The following is a 20,815-nucleotide window of genomic DNA, read 5'->3' as shown; positions in this document are numbered from 1 at the left end:
CACCAACACAACAGCTTCTTATACCAGCTCCTTGTGTCACAGGAACACACCAGTAGAACAGTGTGATGGCATTCAACCCTCTGTTGTTATCTGGTTTGGGGCCAAACCTGAAAGGACCCATTGCCCAATTCCTTGCCAATCAAGTTCCTCCTCCCTGTGACAGAAGAAGAGCCAGTTTATATATAATTCCAGTCATGTGGGATGTGCCAGAGATTGCCAGGCAATTACGCTATACAGCATCTTATAGAAATGCTTACTACATTCATCTGGAATTTTTTTCATGTAAACATCTTGCATATAGAGGTCTTAGGCATTGCATTAACTCTTGTATTAAAGAGAATTTCAAGTAACATTCATGAATGGGCTTCATGAATAAATGTTTAAACGTGGCATTTATGAGCATAAAAGTTCATTTATTTCTGTCCTAGACATGTTAAGAGTTCAACAATAAAACTTTATGATTACTGAATACAGCTTCCAGCATCTTCAAAGTTTTTGGAAAAAGATTCAATAGTACATTTCATATACTTCCAAAGCCTATGGTACTAACAGATATACAAGTGCTGGTACTACGGAAGTTAATACAGCAGAAGGAACTAAGACATGTATCAATGATGGCCATTCAAGGTTTGCCCATCATCTTCTCAACTTTGTATGGTGAATTAACTAAGGGAATCTTACGCCTTTGTAGTGATTCTGATATAGTACTACAACTTTAAACCAATAGGAAGCTGCCATATCCAAACAACTTTCTGAAGCAGAGAAAAAGTTTCACACAACCGTATTGATCTATTATCTGGCAATTGTAGTAGTTCCCCTATTTTAAAGGGCACTGTACATCATTTCTAGAGACTTAGCTGTAGTCAGTCCTTATTTCATAAGGGTTATTTCTTTATTTTTCTTCTGTTTTTGTTTCTCAGAGTTAAACTGCTTGTTCCAGTGGTCCTTCACAGAAATTATGCTGTAGACCATGTTAAGTATGTTTTCTTTATTTTTTTATTATTATTACTACTGACTTTAGCTATACACAATCTTAATCCCAGCAATGAAAGGGAAACTGGTACAGTCACAAAACTGATGGTGAAATATTTGCACTACAATTATCAATGGATGGTTCAAAAGGCATGTCATAGCCTCATAATTCTAACCATGCTGTTACTTGAACAGTTTAGACTGCTTTGCACAAGGGCGTTGGGCTTAAAAGTAATTGAGTTCTGTGCCAGTATATTCTTACTATACCCAGAGATGTATTGACCATCTTATAATTAACGTTTCCCCCTCCCCAGCTTAAAACAGTTACTTAGCACAGAAACTGTGTGCCAGGGTGATCTTGCTCAACAGTAAGAAATGGGGCCAATCTTGGAGAAGTTTAACACGCTAGTAGCATTTCTAGATTGGATTCAGATTAATGCCCAAGAAGGATATCTCTCTCTAGAAAAGTTTTAGTCTCCCAACCCTTGAAGCTAACTGGGCCACCATTCCTCCCATAGGGAGCTGGAGGTACTAGTGGCTTTTTTCACAATATAGGATGTTGGCTAGATTTTACTTCATGATATCTGAAAGCAACATATAACCACTCACTGGAGAAATAATGTCAGTCCTATGCTGGACGATTCACAGTAATGTCTTGGCCGGGAAGGAAATCAGAGTTCTCTGTACTTTCTTTGTGGAGACACCACACCAGTGTCTGCCCCACTCCTGTCATGCTGATCACTCGATAGCCTCGCTTCTCCAGCTTGTCCAAGACAATCCGGGGGGCATCCTGAACATAGTACTCCCAGCTGTTGTAAGCAAGATGTAGAAAGGGTGAGAAGAGCAGTTCTCCAAATAACTCCCAAAGAGCCATGCACTTACACAATTACAGGAAACATTCAGGTTGGGGGAAGCCCTGGGTTCTAATCACACAAGCTATAACCATCAGAAAGTAAATGAAAGGGAAGCATTGCAAACAACCTTGGCTGTATGGATCTAGGCTATTAAGAGTAATACTAATCCACTTCTGCCCAGGTAGAACTTTACCATTCCAAATTTTCAAGGTTTTAGGCCAGGGGACACACAATCTGGGGCTAGTTGAAATCTTACAGTCAAATTTATATAAAAGGTTGGAAATAAGTCAAGAGAGCCAAAGACCAGCATTGGTATTTGGGATTTTAAGGTATTTTGAAATTACCACTTTGATTACATTTTAAAAAGCCAGTGCTTTCGCAATGAGAAAATGGAACAAAGTACTTACTGTGTTTATTGAGGAAGAAATGAGCCATCATGCTATTTATTTTCATATTTAAACAAGAACCAAGGTGGTAGCAAGCAGTCTTGATACTTGATTACCTACATCTGAGACTCTTCATCATTCTTATTACCGACACAGTACCATATCTGTACATGGTGCTTCATACAAAACAATAAGCAAAAACAATGAAAAAGGGCTTCCCTCAGCTTACAAGGTAAATTGCAACAGTGGGAGGAGAGAAGGAAGGCAGAATCAAGGTAAGAAAGTGAACAAATGCAGTTAAATGTACACAAGATCAGTTGGTGATGCCAACGAAGTGACAAACTACATGTGATAAATCCCTGATTAGAATTCCACCTTTCTTTTCAACTGAGATGCAACTGCAGGGGCTACTAAGTTCTTTGAACCGGCAATGCTGAGGCATAAGGTGTGTTTTCTCTTGTGTGTGTGTGTGTTCTCCAGGCAAACAACACAAGAGAAAGAGTTGAACACATGCCCACATTGCTGCGGTTGTGAGCATACTGGCAACCTGCCATGGCTGCATTTCAATTTGGAGGTAGAGAAGGGCTTGCAATCCATGGATCTGTGTAATGTGAAGTTTGGCCCTACAGGGGTTAAACCAAAGGAGCACCTCCAAGGGAAAAACTTTCAACTTTTAATTATATAGCAATTGATCCTTAAGATTATGAACAATATATCATTTGCAGAATAGACCTTTCCCCAACAATGTGATCTTTTTTAGTATGCAATGAGAATGAATTTTGAATTTATACTATCATTAGCTTAAATTAGGAATAACATCACAGAGTCAAACGGAACGTTTCAACCTCTAAGCTATTGTGAGGTTAAGTGGTTAACCAGGAAGAAACTGAGCTATCATACCCACTGGAAAGAAAAGACTGGGACTGATCTTAGTTATTGGATCTGCAGTGTAGTTTCCTCCACCCCAGACTTACAGTTTGAGGGTCATGTACAGAAGTACTTAAAACTTGTCCACTGAGCATTGAAGAAGCCCCCCCGGGGATGGGCGGTATATAAATTTAAAAAAAAATAATTTACAAAGTAGGAATATAATATTTAATAATAAGAATCCAGATTGACTCTCTACTCTGGTACCAAAACACTCCTCCTCCTTTTATCCAACCCAATAAACCAGGGGTCTTCAACAGGTAGCTCCTGAGGTTTCAGGTTGCCAGATGCAGAATAGCTTATGGAAGCCCTTATAAGGCCTAAGAAAAGATCACAAAAAGATCTGCTCTAGGTTTTTGTTTTTTAAAAATTTTATTTCATAGGATTTTTCTCTGTGCTGCTTAGCTTCTTTTCTGGTGTTCTTCCCAGTCCATATTCTGATTTTAGCAAAGAACAAAACTTAGTAATATGTCAGGGTGACAGGGAATAACCTGGAATATTTTTCATTACTTGGAAGTAGCTCTCATCAAAAGATTGGTGAGTGCAGCCCCTGTCGGCCTCCCACCTTTGGGGTGGGGGAGGGTTCTCCCCACCACTGCACTTTGTTAATTTGTTTTATTGTTTGTATATTGATTTTAGTTCTTGTTTTTATCGATTTTAACTGTTCACCGCCCAGAGCCCCTGGGGATGGGCGGTATACAAATTGAAATATAAATAAAATAAATAAAAAAGGATAATACCTCTTTGAGAACTTGCTGGCCTAACATTGCCAACTACAGCTCAAGAAAATCCTTGAGCTTTACGTGCAGTGCCTGGGAAAGGCAAAGTCTGCGGAGGGAAGGGAGCTCAACATGGATGTAATGCCATAAAGTTCAAAGCTGCTATTTCCTCCAGGGGAGCTGTACTCTAGAGATCAGCTGTAATTACAAAAGAATTCCAGGCCCACCTTGAGGTTGGTAACCCTGAACTGGCCTGGCTCTTACCTCCCCCTAAAGAACGTAAGTAGGCCACAGGAGTAAAAGTCTGCCAGAAGGCAGAGTCAAGAAAGCCCTCTACTTGAGATGTTGGAGAGCTACTGCAGGGCAATGTAGGCATGGGTTAGTTGGGCCAATGGTGTGACTTGATATGTGTTGGCATATCTCCTACTAACATGTAGCGGAGCTCATGTTACCATCCTGTAAGCTAAGTATCATTATATGATGCTCAGGCACAGGTCAAGAAAGCCACTGACCATACAGGGTGCTAGACATTCAGCTACCAGAGTGCTGCCCATCCTGTCCTCCATCTCCACTACCTCCAAGTAATAGTCACTACAATGGAGCCAGTCATGTACAGAAGACTTCACCTTCCATTTATCTGAAGCAAGTATCCCATCTTTCCCTAGTAAAGGAGCTGGTCCCTAAAGATGATGACCTGAAATGTACCATTGGCAAAACCAGGCAATCCTCCACATCAGCCTGTGTAAGATTGCAGTGTTGTATAGTGTGAAATGAGGATCTGAGAGACCCAGGTTCAAATCCCCATTCTGCCATGGAAGCTCACTGGGTGACCTTGGGCCTGTCGCACACTCTCAGCCTAACCTTGCAGGACTGCTGTGAGGGGAAAAATGGAGGAAAGGAGAATGATAAACACCACTTTAGGTCCCTATTGGCAAGAAAGGTGAGCTATAAATGAAGCTTTGTGCGTATGTGTGTGTGTGTGTGTGCATGTGTGCGCATGCGCAAGCCATCAAGTCGCCTTTGACCTATGGCAATCCTATGAATGAGAGACCTCCAAAATGTCCTATCATTAACAGACTTGCTCAGATCTTGCATACTGGAGGACATGGCTTCTTTTATTGAGTCAAGCCATCTCATTTGGGGTCTTCCTCTTTTCCTGCTGCCTTCCACTTTTCCTAGCATTATTGACTTTTCCAGAGAATTTTGTCTTCTCATAATGTGACCAAAGTACAATAACCTCAGTTTTGTCATTTTAGCTTCTTGGGAGAATTCAGGCTTGATTTGATCTAGTACCCACTGATTTGTCTTTTTGGCCATCCATGGTATCTGCAAAACTCTCCTCCACCGCCACATTTCAAATAAATTACAGTCATATGGGACACTTAGTATTAGTTAGAACTAGTATGGCCAGGTGGTTAACAGTGTCATACTAAGCAGAATTACACCCTCGTAAATCCATTGAAGTTAAGGGTGTATCTTCGCTTAGGATGGCATTGCAAGAACTTGAGCGATAAATCTTGGCTGAAATGCAGCTCAATTGTGACCACGCTGCACAGCTTCAGGAAAGCCATTCTCTGTCAATCCATCTATGCTAATGATGTTTTTCTCACATGGCTGTTTTTTTATTATTGGTCTTTTAAAATTGCTTAAAACAATTTGCACATTTCTCAGGAAAAGTGGCATATACAGAGTAGCCAACCATTTGGAGAAAAAAATGTCCTCTTTCTTTAAGAGAGACTTAATATGTGGAAATAGGCAAGGGAAGCTTTTCATAGCATGGAAATTAAGTTAGATCACATCATTAATAAACAGCCAATTTAAGCCTCTATTAAAGGGACAACATTTTTTCCTTCAGGCTGGTTGGCAACTAGAGGGGTAACAAAGGCTCTGCAATGATAGATAATACTGGCTAACTTTATTCAGATATTCTTAAGTGCTTGTGAAATGCTTTGAACTTTCTGTACATTTGTATTAAGAAAAATGCTTTAACTTTTACTTGCAGTTTTTGAGCTTAGCTATTAACTCAGCTTTTGCTTTATCCGTATTTTAAGATTCTCAGGCTTACAGTGGAAGACGGGCAGCACCTTCAAGACTAAATAATTTTATTAACCAAGTGAGTTTTCTTGGGCAATCTTCTTGATCGCTGGATGCACCTGTGTTTTGGAATAAAGATCAACAGAGATAACTTTGAGCCGCTATATCGAAGAGACATCAGATTGCTTTTACAGCCTTCTGTGCATCATCATTGCTCACAAAAGGAAGGAATCCTCGTGTGTGGCTCAATTTCTACTGAAGACTGAGCTTACATTTTTTGATAACTCAACATAATGGAAAGGGCCTCCTTCGGTTGCATTTACTGTTAAGCTTCAGTCTCCGAACCGGTTCCTTTTAGCTAATCCCTTGGAACGCAGAACTTCACGCCCATAAGGGAAGGCCCATTTAGGCTGCTGCATTCCAGAGCAGCTGCAAAGGGAGGAGATTTTATAGTTGCTCACCACAGTAAGGAGAAGTAAAACACTCCCTAAATCTTCTATCCCAGAAAATGGGTGTGGATAAAATGGGAAATATTTACAGACACACCAGCCAGAAAGAAGTTTAAATGTTGACAGGGTAAACAAAACTGCTGCCAACAAGCTCCAGAGAAGATTCCTTGTTGGGTATCCACACATACAAGCCTAACACCTGCTAGGAATGTGAGGGGCTGAGCTTTCTCTACCTAGTCAATATACTGCCAGTCTTGAAGGCAACATGGTCAGTTAATCATCAGCTTCTTATAAGTCTCAAGATATTTTAATGCTTCCATCAAATTCCAGATTTCAGCCATGCAATTTAACACATTGTTTCTTTCCCCACTTAATAAATTGTGAGCCTTCATGGCTGTGGGTGAAAACAAGAACAGTGAATATCAGAAGCCAAAGAACAGAAAAATTGGCATGATTAAGCAATCATCATGTGATTTCAGGTACCTGAGTCACAATTACAGAATGAGGAAAATCAAAAGCATGGCAGCTTCTAACAGTGTCGGCTTGCAGGGTGGGTCAGATAAAATATCCTAGCAACTATGACTGAGCACTGCTGAAGGGGAGGTGGTGAAGAGATGCCCTTACCAAGCGGCACCAGGAAGAGGCGACAGAGCTGCTAGTGTCATGGCTGCAGCACCATTCTGGCATACACAGTCTGAATGGCTAACAAAGCCTTTTGTCAGCAAGTGAGGTCATCCCCCTGCATGTCCACTAGGAACCCTAGCACTCAGTATCTGCAGGCCTGTATGGAGTTGCAGCCACGGCCCTGGCAGCTCCACAGCCACTTCCCCCTCCCATGTGGCACTCAGTGGTGGGAGTCAATATGGATGAGGGAAAGCAGCACAAAAGAAAGGGATAAAATGCCCCATCCAGTCTGCAGCTGGAGACTGTGGCCTGGGGAAGCATTTTTAGCTAAAGAGGGAGAGAAAGTTGGAAGAAAAGCTACATGTGACTAAGATGTATCATTTCAGCCTTAGGCAGGTAAGGGTGGTAGAGTTACTGTGCTATCCTAAGCAGAGGTACACCCATCTACACCCTTTGGCTTCAATGCACTTAGAAGGGTGTAACTCTGCTTAGAACTGCACTGGTAGAGGAGCAAAGATCCTATGAAGCGATAAAGGCAGAAATACAAGGTGAAGCAAAGCCATGAAGAGTTTTAAGCAGAAGGACATGAAGTGAAAGAAGATGGGAAGTCAGAATAATGATACAAAGAGGGGCACCGAATGATTTTAGCAGCAGAGTTCCAGACTGAAGTAGGAAGACTGGTGGAAGGGAAGGCCAGAGAATGCTTAAGAGTTAGGGCCAGGGGAGACAAGAGTGTGCATCAGAGCTCTGTATCCAACTGTACGGCAGAAAGAAACTGATTTGGACAATGTTATGTAGGGTGAAGAGATGTGATTTGGAAGAAGACTGAATACAGGGAGCAAAGGAAAGGAAAGATTCAAGGGAAAACCAAGGCTGTACAAATGTATCAGAGAGGATGACAATATTACTGATGGGGGACAGAAAGTAATAAATCCTGAGCAAACATAAACTGGCTTGAACAAGTGACAAGATCAGCTAAAGCATGGAGAAATAAGAGATCCCATAGATATACCTGCCATTCCACTCTGAAGGATGGATCAGACCAGGGGCTGAAAAAAATGCATCTAAATTGACACACAAAAGGCTTCCTTAGCAAGCAATTCTAAAATGGGCTTGCTATCTGCCTGTCAGTTACCAGGTATTGACTATCACATACAAAGCCCTCCAGGCCCATAGTCCCTCGTATCTATGGGACTGCCTATCTCCCTATGCTTTGCCACGGCAGCTTCGCTCATCTGAACAAGGCTTTCTGTAGGCACCAACGTGCAAATGGGCAAAATCAACAGCTGCCTATACATGGGCATCCTGCATTGTGCCCCCGCTTTATGGAAATGCCTGCCTGAAGAGGACAGGAAAGCTCCTGCTCTCTTCACTTTCTGCAAACTATACAAAACCAAATTATTTAGAAGGGTTTTTCTGCAAAAGTTATAGAGTTGTACAGTACAGAATGGTTTAGAAAGCTATTTGGGTAAAAGTTTAGTGACTGGTCTAGACTACGGTTATAGCTCATGCTGCCTGCTGCTGTCAGTAGGATCCTACTAAGCAGTTTTCTACATAGTTTAACATGTCAGTACTTAAGTTTCATTACAATTCTGTTTTCAGATTTCTGGTTGGTTCCAGATTTTTACAATACAAAACCTACCGCGTTGTTTATTGGATGTCCCATTCTGTTGATTGTATTGACTTACACTGTGTAACCTGCCTTGAGTCTCAGCAAGAAAGGCAGACTATGAAAAAACAAATAAATTCAGCTTCCATCTAGCCACTGCCAAATTATCATCATGATAAGTCTACAATGTCACAAAGATCCCATTCCGTACTAACGATTCCTCACTAGCCTTTTTCTCTGGTATTGTCAACTTGGCTCACCCATTTATTCATGAGAGTCCTGACAATGTATCTCCTAGACTATTGCATTCCCTTTTTTACCGCTGCCCAAAGATGTCATTCCAGGTTTTTTTGAAGTATTGATTCACAGTGGTTTTTCAAGGTTGCACAGCAACTGCAGTGCAAAGCTTACAGTTCTGCACTGACATAATGCTCTTTACTTACCTTATTTGGCTTATAATGTTCCTGACGATATACAGCCTGCCCTACCTCTCTCCATTACCTGGCCACCCCATCATCATTGCATGTTCTCAAATGCTGATCCTCTCAAAGGGCTTGTGAATTTCATTTTTTTTGTCACCTTCAAATTGTAGCATGCTCGCACTAAGGAAGGAGGAAAACTATCAATTTTACATTCAAAAATTTGAAATATTTAAAATGAAAGGTGCACAGCCTTATTCCAGTATATGATGCTCACACATTGCTTTTGATGGACAGGGGGGTGGGACTGGATATTTCTTCAACAAATACAAACAGAAGAAAAGTAACACCTGCTTCTCACTTGTAGATACATCACTTGATGTTTCTATACTAAGCAACTGCACATTTGTTGACTAACAGCATAGGACTAAATTCCACCAAAAGCCACTGCGGGTGAGAGGATAGGAAGGCTGCTCTGCGCAAGTCTGCTCTGTGACAGCTGATTCACCGGATACTGCAGGTGCGATGAACATATGCATGAAACCAGTCTTTGGTTTGTTTGCAATGCCTGTGTGTAAATTAAAAACAGTAGGAATAAGAGAGAAGCAGGACTGTTTAAAAGGGAGAGAAATTGAATGGTGATAGGATGGAATGACAGAAGAAGTAGAAGGGAGATCAAAATCCTCATAAATATACTTACAAATGGTTCCCCAGCACGTTTCTTTTAGTGGCCCCTAGATAGAGCATCAGGTTTGGATCAGAATGCTCGTCTCCAACCATCGTGGGTCCAACCTCCTGCAGACAGAAATTTACAATTTTGTTACCGAAAAAATCATTTTCTTTCATTCTATCTACTCAGAGTTTATTGAAGGTAAAATATATACAACAGTTATGGAAAATGTTTAATCAACAGCAAATATGTTTGACATGGAAAAGATTCAGAAAACTTTACAGTATACTGAAATAAAGGCAGCTATTTCAAGGGGGCGTTTAGGCAGCACCACACTTAGCTTGTCTGTGCAGAAGAGAGATATGCAGTTATTTATGCCCCTTAATACAAAACACAGGAGGAAGGCAGGTCTCTGGAATGACACTTGAAGGCTCAGTGCTTGAGAAGAGCTCCCTCTACAGGCTGAACAAGAGACAACAAAGAGAGCCCAAATATATCTGCTGTGTTGAGCCCAAATATATCTGTTGTCCTGGTTCTACTGGGACCTGGATCTTGCTCTTGTACTACAAATCAATATGGCTATCCACCTGATATACAAGATGACTATCATAAGTCATCTTAGCTTCACCAACACTCTGAAACAAGCAATCAACAACTCCCTTTCCATGTGCAAAGAACTGCCCACCTGGTTGCCTAGTGGTGTTTCTTACTCACCATAGGTAAAGTAAAGGTAGTCCCCTGTGCATCAAGGGGCAATTTATAAACCATTGAGATGCTTGCAAAATCCTTTATCTAGTACCTAAAGGGGCTATTCGGCAATCACAAAATATTGTTTAATCACACAAGCTGTCATAAACTGTGAGGAAGAGACAGATCTTGACCCAACCATCAAAACACTGCAGTGTTTGACAGAAAGGAAGTCAGCAGGGCACCATCTCATAAACAACAAAGACACCTCCAAGGCAAAACAAAGTGCTGAGCGTCCACGCTAAGTTCCAAGAAAAGGGGATGGGGGCTGTGCTAGGATAGGGTCTCTGTCCCAGCAAATCCTGGTTTATAAACGGACAATGAAGAAGCTGCTGAAGCCTCTACATCTTCATTAGCAGCAAATACAACAGATATTGCAAATGGAAATTCACGTGTAAAGGAGCATGCAGGCTTTCCTTTCCATCTTGTAGGGCAACAGATCCGTTGCAACTGCCTGCACTCATAAGTTTAGCAACAAAAAGACTTTGTATTTGTCAAGAGGAGGTTTTTAAACTGAATCTCTTTAGCGGCTTTGGGCTCTGCTAAGGGAAGGCAGGCTATAAAAACAGACCTTGAAAACAAACACATGAATATACTGTATTTGCTTCAGTCTATTGCAAAAGGACATTGAGTGTTGCAGAAATTGTTGTCAATGGGCATCCATGAACTAATTGCTTCGTCTAAAATCCTGCCTGCAGAATGACAGCTCAATTTTTGTATTCTGATGTGTGTCCTGGTCTATTTTTTGGTATTATTTAATGCACCTAGAATCTTTAAAAGAAAGGTATTGCTTTTTCTTTCCTGGTAAACCTGCCCTACCATTTTGGGGGGGAAATTCCAAATTTAGCCGTTATTCACATGGAAATTTGCACAAATATAGTCAGTCTATTAATGATTAAACCTCTGATATGCAATTAATTAAAATGTCTTGGGTGACAGCCCTATTTAAAACAGGATGCAATGTAGTACGTATCATGCAGAGGCACAAGGCAGAGTGAGAAAATTTGCTATAGTGCAAACTGTTCAGCCTTATGGAACAAATAGAAGTGAACTGTACTTAATATTCATCTATAGTTCAGAAAGGTGCTAGAGTTATAAGAATGATTTTGCAAATCAATTAGATTCTCTGTGCCATCGTCTTCTACCTATTAGTCAGCAATACTGGCACTTCATCCTTGAAGATATTTTTCTCCCATCACTTCCCATTGCTTCCCTCATCAGTTCTTGATGATTCTGCGCTTTCTTTTCATTCCCAACCTTGCATGTATATCATCCCTCTTGAACAGCTTGATCCTTTGGTCAGTCTGGCACAGGACTCTTGGGTGGAAAATGCATTCGTTCTGAAGGCCATTTTTCCACCCTTAGTTACGGGGCAATACACTGGTGCAATCCCAGCCTCCGTCTGCCCAGAGTTATGCAGCTTTGCCACATAAAATAGATGAAGGAACTTACTGCCACCCCACCTTCACCTCTTTGCCCTCTAGCTGCCTGTACCAGCATAAAAATGAATAACAATACATAAGATCCACGTGTGTGATTTTGCCACAACCAGATACACAACTGATATAAAAGGAGGGAGGGTGCAATTGTATTTTTTCAATAGTAGTTCTAGAGCTATTATGTGCTGTTGCAGAAACGAATGGACAGGAAGATAATTATATTATATAGAAGCAAATATTAAAAGAGAAGCTAGCTTTCTTGCTCTCAGAGCACTCAAATACTAGCTTACAGAAAAATCGGTTTTAAAGCAGTAGACTAGATCTGCAGTTTAAGTGCAGACCCTTCCTCTGCTGGAAGAAACTCCTTGCACTGAAGGAAGGTTCAACATTTAGCTGAGCAACATGACAGGATCCAGTTCTCTCTCTGTGTTGAGGGGTGCAGCTAGGCAAGGCACTGTTACCAGTGATGTGCAAAACCCAATAAAATCATACGCACACTAGTTCCTTGTTTCTTTCTCTTGGCCATAATGATCTTGGGGAGCGGGGGTGGGATATGCCCTGCCAGCCACTCCTCACTGACAATCCATGGATTTAGATGGGCATAACTCTGCATAGGATGCCACTGTGAGGCTACGTGCCAGCAAACAATACAGACTTGACTCTTATGTGTCATCAAAGACGGGGCTATCTGTATCCTGCAATTTCATAGATGTGTAAAGGATTAAAATTCAGCTTTATCATAGTTTAGCTTTCACATCCACTTCCTCCTCCCAGCCTTCTGACCCCCAGGAATCATATATAAAATTCAAAGTGTGCAATGCCTAGCAAAATCAGAATCTAAGAGTGCAATCCTAAGCAGAGTTATTCCAGTCTACGCCCATTGATTTAAATGGGCTTAGACTGGAGTAACTCTTTTTAGGATTGCACTGTAAGAGGCGTGGCCAAAGCCTTTTTCAGCAAATCAGGAGGTGGGACTTCTGCTTAGCTTCCTGTCCAGCCCCATGACTAGTAGAAGCAATTATATAGAATAAACAAAACATGTGAGTAGTTGCTTAGTTTGAATCCTTTATACAGATTGTGGAATCCAGCTTTTCTTGGCACAGGCTCAGCACAGAACTCTGATTCCCCCCACCCCTCCAAGCCCTGGCACAAATTGTGCGAGTATTTTGCATGAACCAGGGTCTTTAAATGTGAAATGGTGCAGCCACCAAACAGCCACAAGGCTGTTTGTTAAGGGCTGCTTCAGACTTAATGGGGCAGCAAATGGATATTTCCCACAGTCTACACACAACAAGTTGAGAGACGAGGCTACTCTCAGCTCCCTGGTGCATGCACACCTAGGGGTAAATGGGTCACAGGCCATACCACATTTTTTTGTGGTACATAATAATAATAATAACAACATTCAATTTATATACCGCCCTTCAGGACAACTTAATGCCCACTCAGAGCGGTTTACAAAGTGTTATTATTACCCCACAACAATCACCCTGTGAGGTGGGTGGGGCTAAGAGAGCTCAAGAGAACTGTGACTCGCCCAAGGTCACCCAGCTGGCTTTGTGGAGGAGTGGGGAATCAAACCCGGCTCTCCAGATTAGAGTCCCGTGCTCTTAACCACTACACCAAACTGGCTAAAACATGCTAAAATATAGGCTTGGATCCTAAGATGACATTCTGTCAGCATCACAGCTTTTCTGCTTGCAGTAAAGAAGATTTTTTACTGACCCCCCCACCCCAACACTTATTTTACTCACCACTCTGTTTCCTCAGGTCCTTTGACCTGCAAGAACACAAAGGGGGGGGGGGACAGAAGCCTGCAGTGAGAAGAGGGAAGACAGGGAAATTGTCTTCCTCTGCTCACATTACTTAGGACCCAGACCATAACGTCTGAAGCAGCTCTAAGTGTAATGGGTTTCTTTGATATACACAAATGCACCCACAAACCCGGGCAGAATGCTGAATGCATCCTCCTGCACATTCTTTGCATTGGTTTCGACTCAGAAGCCACTGGTTGCATCCTCACCTCTGCCTTGAACTCATTGGGCTATAGCAGCCTCTGGTTTGCAATAGGGAATACTGTCCTGTCCCACCATGCAGGGCAGTTGCCATGAGCGAATGCTTAAGCAGCTTTCTCAACATTCAGATATCACACGTCTGTCTCTGAGCAGGCCTCTTGACAGCTCCAAAACCCTTTGTCACAAAAAGCAGTCTCCTGGGATTTTGGCCTTTGACTAAAGTTTCTTTAAAACAAAACACCATCACCACTTGGGCTCTGCAAACAGTCTTATCCTGCGGCTCACTTCCAAAAGCACCAGATGCTCCCCCAAACTACAGCACAGCCATTCAGAGCAACCCAAGCGTTTCCTCCAGCTGTTTCCAGCCACACTGAGAGATGCACTCCGGTTCATATTAATGTCTGGTTAACAGTGGCACCAAGTTACCTGAACAAGACGAGGCAACATCCAGCTGCGGTTAAATACACAGAAATAAAAAAAATATTCACCGGGTCCTTTCTATTTTATTTTAAAATATTTGTCAGCAACACCGGGCCAATCCAGCACTCCTGGTACAAACCAAGCAGGGAGGGAAGTACTTGAACACGCATGCACACGAAACAAACATTCTACCGGTTTGGTTCAGGACATGAGGCCAAAAAGCTCCAAGAAACACCCTTTTGCCAATAGCGCTGCAACAGCAGCCACCCTGAGCCCACTAGACAACGCTCCCAGTACATTCAGCAGCCTCCCTTCCCGGGGTCCGCTCGCCCGCGGCTGCCACTGCTCACCATGCGGATCTGAGTGCTGATGAGGACGTACGGCATGCTGGTCTCCGCGCCCGCCAGGCTCCCAAACGCAGCCACCGCGGCAGCGCGTTCCGTCTGTCCAGCCAGCCCACACGTGACATCCTGCCAGCCCGGGATCACGCCCTCCCCCGGAGCAGCCAATCCGCCGCAGCGCTGCTTCGGGGCGGTGCTCTTGTGGGATCGCTGCCCGGAGGGGCTGTCCTGTCGGGGAGGCGTCCGCGCTGTTTGCGGACCGGCGGCGCAGCCAGAAGGTCGGTCGGGCCCCCTTCGTGGTGCGTCAGCGACTGTTATGCTTTGATAGTTCAGTTACGCTTTGGCGTAATTGGCCTGATCTTCGTTTCTCGCCTTGGCCTTTTTGTTTCTTGCTGTATTTCAGCCCGTCGTTTGTAACCGACCGCTGCTGACCCTTTCAGGGGTTTGGCTGCCGCCTGCCTGTTCTTCAATTGGGCTTATCGTCCACGAAGGTCCTTAATGAGCAGGGCTCGTAATTAGGATTTCCCGGTCGCCTTGTCCTCTTAAACGAGCTAGCCTTCGGTGCTCGCTCTCCCATCTCGGAGACAGGAACGCCCAGAAGCACAGAGGCTGGGACCTTTCACCGTGTGGGAAAGTGTGCCTCTTGACATGTGCATCTAGAGGTTATGTTTTTTATTTCCACAAGTACCCAGAAGTTTAACAGACATGGTGTAGAAAATGCAGGTAGAGAGAACTTTAAGTTTCTGTGGCCTACCGCCACACTTCATCAGACGCTTGCCTCAAATGCATCTGGCAAAACGGTTCTAGTCCATAATACCTTAGGTTGGAGCAAATACATGGTCTTTAATGTGTCTTAAGACTCTAGTTTATTCTGAATACCAGCTGGAGAGCAAGAGTAGGGGAGGATTGTTGCTTTCACGTGTTCCTTGTGGGCTTCCCAGAAACATCTGATCTGCTACTGTGAGGAACAAGATGATGGACCTGAAGATGGGCAGTAGGAGCCTTGTTTGGTCAAGCCAGGGCCCTTAAGCTGTCCCTTTTCTGCAGCGTGTCTGATTCTCCCTAGCTCCGTTGCATAGCTGACCTTCACTGTGGAACGGTCAGCCTTCTAAGTACCACACCAGTAAGTATCACTGTAGGAACGACACGAGACAAGGTCTGGATGCAAAGTCTGCCCCTCCAAAATGGAGGCGAGAGTTTTATTAACTTGTATTCAGGAACTCCCGGATGCCCAAATATGGTTATAGCAACAGTTACAAGTTACACATTCCATTCTCAGCCAAGGAAGCACAATATTGCTGTGTTCAGACTTTTGTCTTATCTAGGAAGCATAACAGAATGAAAGGTACATCATGAGCTTCTGAGCATAGAAGAATGTTACTTAGAGTGTATGAGAGTATTGTGCTCTGTGAATGGTGAGAGACTTATTGTTACACATTTAAACTACTCCCTGAGTCTTCCCGTGTGGCATGCCAACTGACCAGGAGATCAGGAACGTAGAAATGTAAAAGAGCAATTAATGGAGGCTGTGTGGCATGCCTACTCCGGCCCACATTTTCACTCTGTTTTATTTATTTAATTAAAGTGGCAACAAAGGGCCATTCTCTGCATCATTCCAAGAGCATTCTTTCTCATCCTCATCATCATCAGAGGATGTAAACCAAGAGGCTGGGTAACTAGATATTGAAGTGGTAACTGAATATGCAGCAGGATGTGGTTTTGGAATTATTAAAGCAATAAGGGAAGGAATGCATTGAATACAACAACAACTTACAATAAGCACTATCAGAGCACATGTACCATATTGTACTAAGATTCCCAATAAGCCATTTGGCAGCCAGCCCCACACAGCTTTCCACCAGGAGGGTAAAACATCTTCTTTTATGGAAGTTTGTAAGTGAGATAGTTGTTGCAGTTGCTTGCTTACAGTTTTTGAATTATCAGACAAATTAAAACCACATATTTTTTACAGATTCGCACCCATGATGATTTAGCAACAGGAGATATTCTATTGCCGCTCTGTTATCTAAAACAGCATTACGAAGTTCTTGTTGCTCAGAATTCAAGGCTGCTAAGGCTATAGAAGTGGCATTAATAGTTTTTGCTAAATTGCAAGCTAAGTGCCTTAAATTGTTAGCATTAAGTATAGCAAGAGCTGGAACCCCTATAAGCGAGGCCCCTAAAGAAACAGCTTTAGCTTTATTAATGAGAAAGGTTTCTTCAGAGCATGTAGCATATTCAAGAGTAACTAAGTGATATTCACGAGAAGCAATAAGCATGGCTTTGGAAGGTAAAGCAATAGTTAAACGACTTAAACAGCAGAGAGAATCAGACAAATTAGCAGGTATGTAATTAAAAGTTCTTGAGCCACAGGTAAAGAACCAACCTGGAGGTAACTGAGTATATGCAAAGGCAAAAGAAACATTTTCTGTTTTTGAACAATTAAGAACATTTGGTCCTACAGAAAGACAGTGAGGTTTGGATTTGTGCTTGGTGCAGTTTACTATTTGAGCGCAGACAGTTTGATTTGCTGATGAATTGGAAGCTACATAAGGAGTGTAAAGAGACATTGCAAACAATGGAAGTCGGGGCATTGTTGGACCCCAATCATACATTTGAGTATATTTCATGTTACTACTGTTTAAAGATGTATCATTCAAAAATAAGGCAAGAGGGGTACACACAGGAATAATGCAAGAAACTAGTAATAAGTTCATGTCATTTGTCTGCTTTAAACAAAAGTTGGAACTATTCACTTGTGCAGCCAGCCGTTCCCACAGATTGTACTGAAGACGGTCTTGCAAAGGCTGGGCTGTCAGTGTGTACAGTCATTGGCAAAGAACAGAGAAGCACACACAGAATGAGTGTAGAATTTGCAGTAATGTCCACAAAGAGGGCAGCATGATTGTCCAAAGCAGCATGTCTGAGCTCTATGAGTTCAGCATTTAGGGTAGCAATTACAATAGAAGTTGCATTCATTGTCTTAGTCAGGCTGCAAGCTATTTTTGCTAAGAGTTCGATGGTTCACAATGGTGAGCACTGGAAGACCAACATAGAGAGGCTGCAAGAGCCAAGGCCTCTCATCACTTAGGAGATTCACTGTAGAGTCACAGCTGGAATCTAGCATAGCACTTTTCAACAGAGAAGCAATTAATCCGCAGACTTCTCAAGGCAAAAGTTGTGAGACATTAAGTTGCAAGGAGGAAAACAGCACGGCACACAAGGAATGAGAAGTGAATTTGCAGTTTGAAGCTTTTTCCATCTGAACTTGTTCCAGGCTGACTTTTTTCCATCTTGGGTTGGCCCCACAAAGGACCTGTGGATAAAACAGAAACACACCCTTTTCCCCACGTTAACAGGGGGCTGGCCCCTGCCAGGTCTTATCTGGCAGGCTACGATAGTACACCTGAGGGGTAGGTAGCTGTGGTTTCTGCCTGAAATGTCTATCAAAGGCAGAGGTAGGTGATTGAAATCATTTTTTTTTCTTAATAACAAAAACAGGAGTATTCCATGGACTAGTGGAGGGCTCCACATGCTGAACTTGTAGCTGTTCCTGAACTAAATCATGTAATGCATTAAGTTTGTCCTGAGGAAGGGACCATTGATCAATCCAAACAGGTTCATCAGTTAACCAAGTAAGTGGAATGGCCATAGAACCTTATTCTGCAAAAGAGAGAAAAGCTTGTAGCTGGGATAACAAATCCCTGCCCCACAAGTTCACATGGACTGGAAGAACAAATGGACGGAGAGGCACAGTCTGTGCTGAACCAGGTAGAGAAACTTGGACAAAATTAACACTCTGCCGTGCTTTCTGCTGTCCTCCAACCCCCCAAACAGTTGGACAGTCTTCTAGCGGCCACTCTGGAGGCCACTGTTGTGCACAAATTACAGTACAATCAGCCCCAGTGTCAAGTATACCTGAGAAGGAGCGGCCGTTAAGAAAGAAACGCTGTTGTGGGCGAGCTCTGGAAATGGATGCTGTAAGACCCACCAGTGTTGCTTGAGCCTGGTCCGTGGACCCAAAGCCTCCCTCCCCTCGATCACGATCTTGTCCCCCTGCGGGGAGAAAATAGGGAAGGAGAATCAGCTGTGCCACAGAATCACCAGCTGCTAAAGACTGTGGCAAATTAGTCCAGAGCTGAATCTGAATAACTCCTTGATAATCACTATCAATGACCCCTGGGACTACAAAAATACCCCGTTTAGAACTAGAGGACCTAGGAAGAACTAGACCCACCGTTCCTGATGGAAGAGGTCCTTTTAGTTGAGAAGGAGTAACCAAGACTTCTCCTGGGAATTTGAAAGTTAGAGCAGTCTGTAAGAAAAGATCCAGACCTGCACTTCCCCTGGTTGCTGACTTTGTTGTAGAAAGATGGGATGGAATTAACCTAGGGTCAGATTTTGCACTGCCTGATCCAGTGCTGTCTCCGTTTGGACTGGGGCCAGAGACCAAAGGCCCGGTCTTGAGTTTCCCGACTGTGGGACAGACCTGCAATCACTATTCCAGTGAAAACCTTTTCCACATCTTCTGCATTTAGTTTTTGGCTTTGGAAAAGACTGATTGAATCGTGGATGACTTCCATGAGGACGGGGCTGAATTGCTCCCCCTCCTTTGGCTCTGCAATCTGCCTTAAAATGACCAGGTTTACCACAATTAAAACACCTCCCTGCTGGTTTATTAGCTTGACGAAGTGCTGCTGCCAGCAAGGTCGCATTATGAGAAGCAGAGCCAATATCCTGACAAGCTCGAATCATCTCAGCCAGTTCAGGATTGTATCCGAAACCTTGAATTGCTCGTCTACATTCAGGAAGAGCATTTTCCTTAGCTAACTTAAGCAATAGTTCAGTCTGTGCCACTTCATTTTTAAGTTGCCTTTTGATTGACTCTTGGAGGCGATCAACAAAGTCAGAGTAAGATTCATTTGGTCGCTGTCTGACCGTGGAAAAAGAAGGCTGAGATTTCCCTGATGTTGGAACTCGCTTCATAGCATGGAACGCAGCCTGAGCTGACTGCTCCAGCGTCCCTACAGGCAAAGCTATTTGCGCATCAGGCTGAGCAAAAGCCTCATATCCATAAAGTTGAGCTGCTGTGTAAGCTCCTCCTGAATTAGCTCCGTGAAGAGCGCATTCCTGCTTGAACTTACTCTCCCAGACTACATATTGAGCAGGGGTTAGAAGCATCCGGAAAAGATGCTTCCAATCCTCTGGAACCATACGACTGTTTCTGATCATTGCTTCTAGAAATCCATGAGTGAAAGGAGAGTTTAAGCCTGTATCTCGTATGGCATTTTTTAACTGAAGAAGAACTTTATACTGAACTGGTCTGTACTCTACAAATTCATTTCCAGCAGCATCTCTGTTCCCTGTAAAGTGTACTGGGCAGATAGCCAACATTTCTGTGAGTTCCCTAGTATGCTCCTCTGAAGCGTCCTCCAGAGCTGATTGCAACCTTTCTCTGAGATATCCTCCCTTAGGTTGAACAACCCGAGCTACTTTTTCAGGGAACTCCCTGCTTGAAATTCCAGCTTCAAATGTTTCAGAGTTAGAATCTTCGGCTTTAGGTGCCGAAGGAACAGAAGCGGAAGAAGGTAGGAGGTGAGGGGGAGACGCAGGACTTGAAGAGGACAGTACTGAGGAGTAAAAGAAAGAGAAGCTCCCGGGTGTTTTGAAAGTGGGCCAAGACGGTCCACCGCATGGCGACATTGGTGCCAAGTGTGTAGCATTTGAACAGGTGCCCTAGGCTCTGTATGTAGAATTCTGCCCACCTTTTCCCAGTCTTTGACTTTTAAAGATCCAGCCTCCAGGTAAGCTGGACAATATGTAGCTAGGTGGCGCAGGAGACGTGCAATCTCTCCAAATGTGGCAGACCCTCCTGACTTTTTGACTAAAAAACATAATTCATCTGCATGCCTTCGCTGAGGATGCGTCAAGGATGTACCCATGCTTACCAGTTGAAGAAGGGGAGTGCACTCGATATGGGGCCTATTCCAGGCGCTGGTAGATGGGGGAGGGTCCCTGGCTGTTCGGGCGCCAGATGTAGGAACGACACGAGACAAGGTCTGGATGCAAAGTCTGCCCCTCCAAAATGGAGGCGAGAGTTTTATTAACTTGTATTCAGGAACTCCCGGATGCCCAAATATGGTTATAGCAACAGTTACAAGTTACACATTCCATTCTCAGCCAACGAAGC

General features: G+C 43.2%; 1 protein-coding gene across 2 annotated transcripts; it reads right to left on the bottom strand.

The window, feature by feature from the left end:
- Window positions 1–10: 10 nt before the first annotated feature.
- GCHFR (GTP cyclohydrolase I feedback regulator) lies at window positions 11–14,735 on the bottom strand. Of its 2 annotated transcripts, XM_054969881.1 has the most exons (4): window positions 14,635–14,735; window positions 9,694–9,788; window positions 1,582–1,781; window positions 11–154 (listed from the first exon to the last, which is right to left on the bottom strand). In XM_054969881.1, the coding sequence occupies exons 1-3, from the start codon at window positions 14,668–14,670 to the stop codon at window positions 1,601–1,603; spliced, it is 312 nt and encodes a 103-aa protein (XP_054825856.1). In that variant the 5' UTR covers window positions 14,671–14,735; the 3' UTR covers window positions 11–154; window positions 1,582–1,600. The 2 variants fall into 2 exon arrangements, with proteins under 2 accessions (XP_054825856.1, XP_054825855.1); XM_054969880.1 differs by lacking the exon at window positions 11–154 and having other exon boundaries at window positions 393–1,781.
- Between the last annotated feature and the right edge of the window lie 6,080 nt (window positions 14,736–20,815).

The sequence above is a fragment of the Eublepharis macularius genome, chromosome 2 (assembly GCF_028583425.1).
Source record: "Eublepharis macularius isolate TG4126 chromosome 2, MPM_Emac_v1.0, whole genome shotgun sequence".
In the NCBI taxonomy this organism is placed as follows: domain Eukaryota; kingdom Metazoa; phylum Chordata; class Lepidosauria; order Squamata; family Eublepharidae; genus Eublepharis; species Eublepharis macularius.
Note: the sequence above shows the minus strand (reverse complement) of the source record. Positions and strands in the feature narration are given on the sequence as shown.

Bases quoted from the DNA above. Each gene is read 5' to 3' on its own strand.
- GCHFR (XM_054969881.1), bottom strand. From the start codon at position 14,670: ATGCCGTACGTCCTCATCAGCACTCAGATCCGCATG. The intron at 9,789-14,634 runs GTGAGCAGTGGC...TTCTGTCTGCAG, and splicing joins TCAGCACTCAGATCCGCATG to GAGGTTGGACCCACGATGGT. The intron at 1,782-9,693 runs GTAAGTATATTT...TGCTTACAACAG, and splicing joins AACGTGCTGGGGAACCATTT to CTGGGAGTACTATGTTCAGG.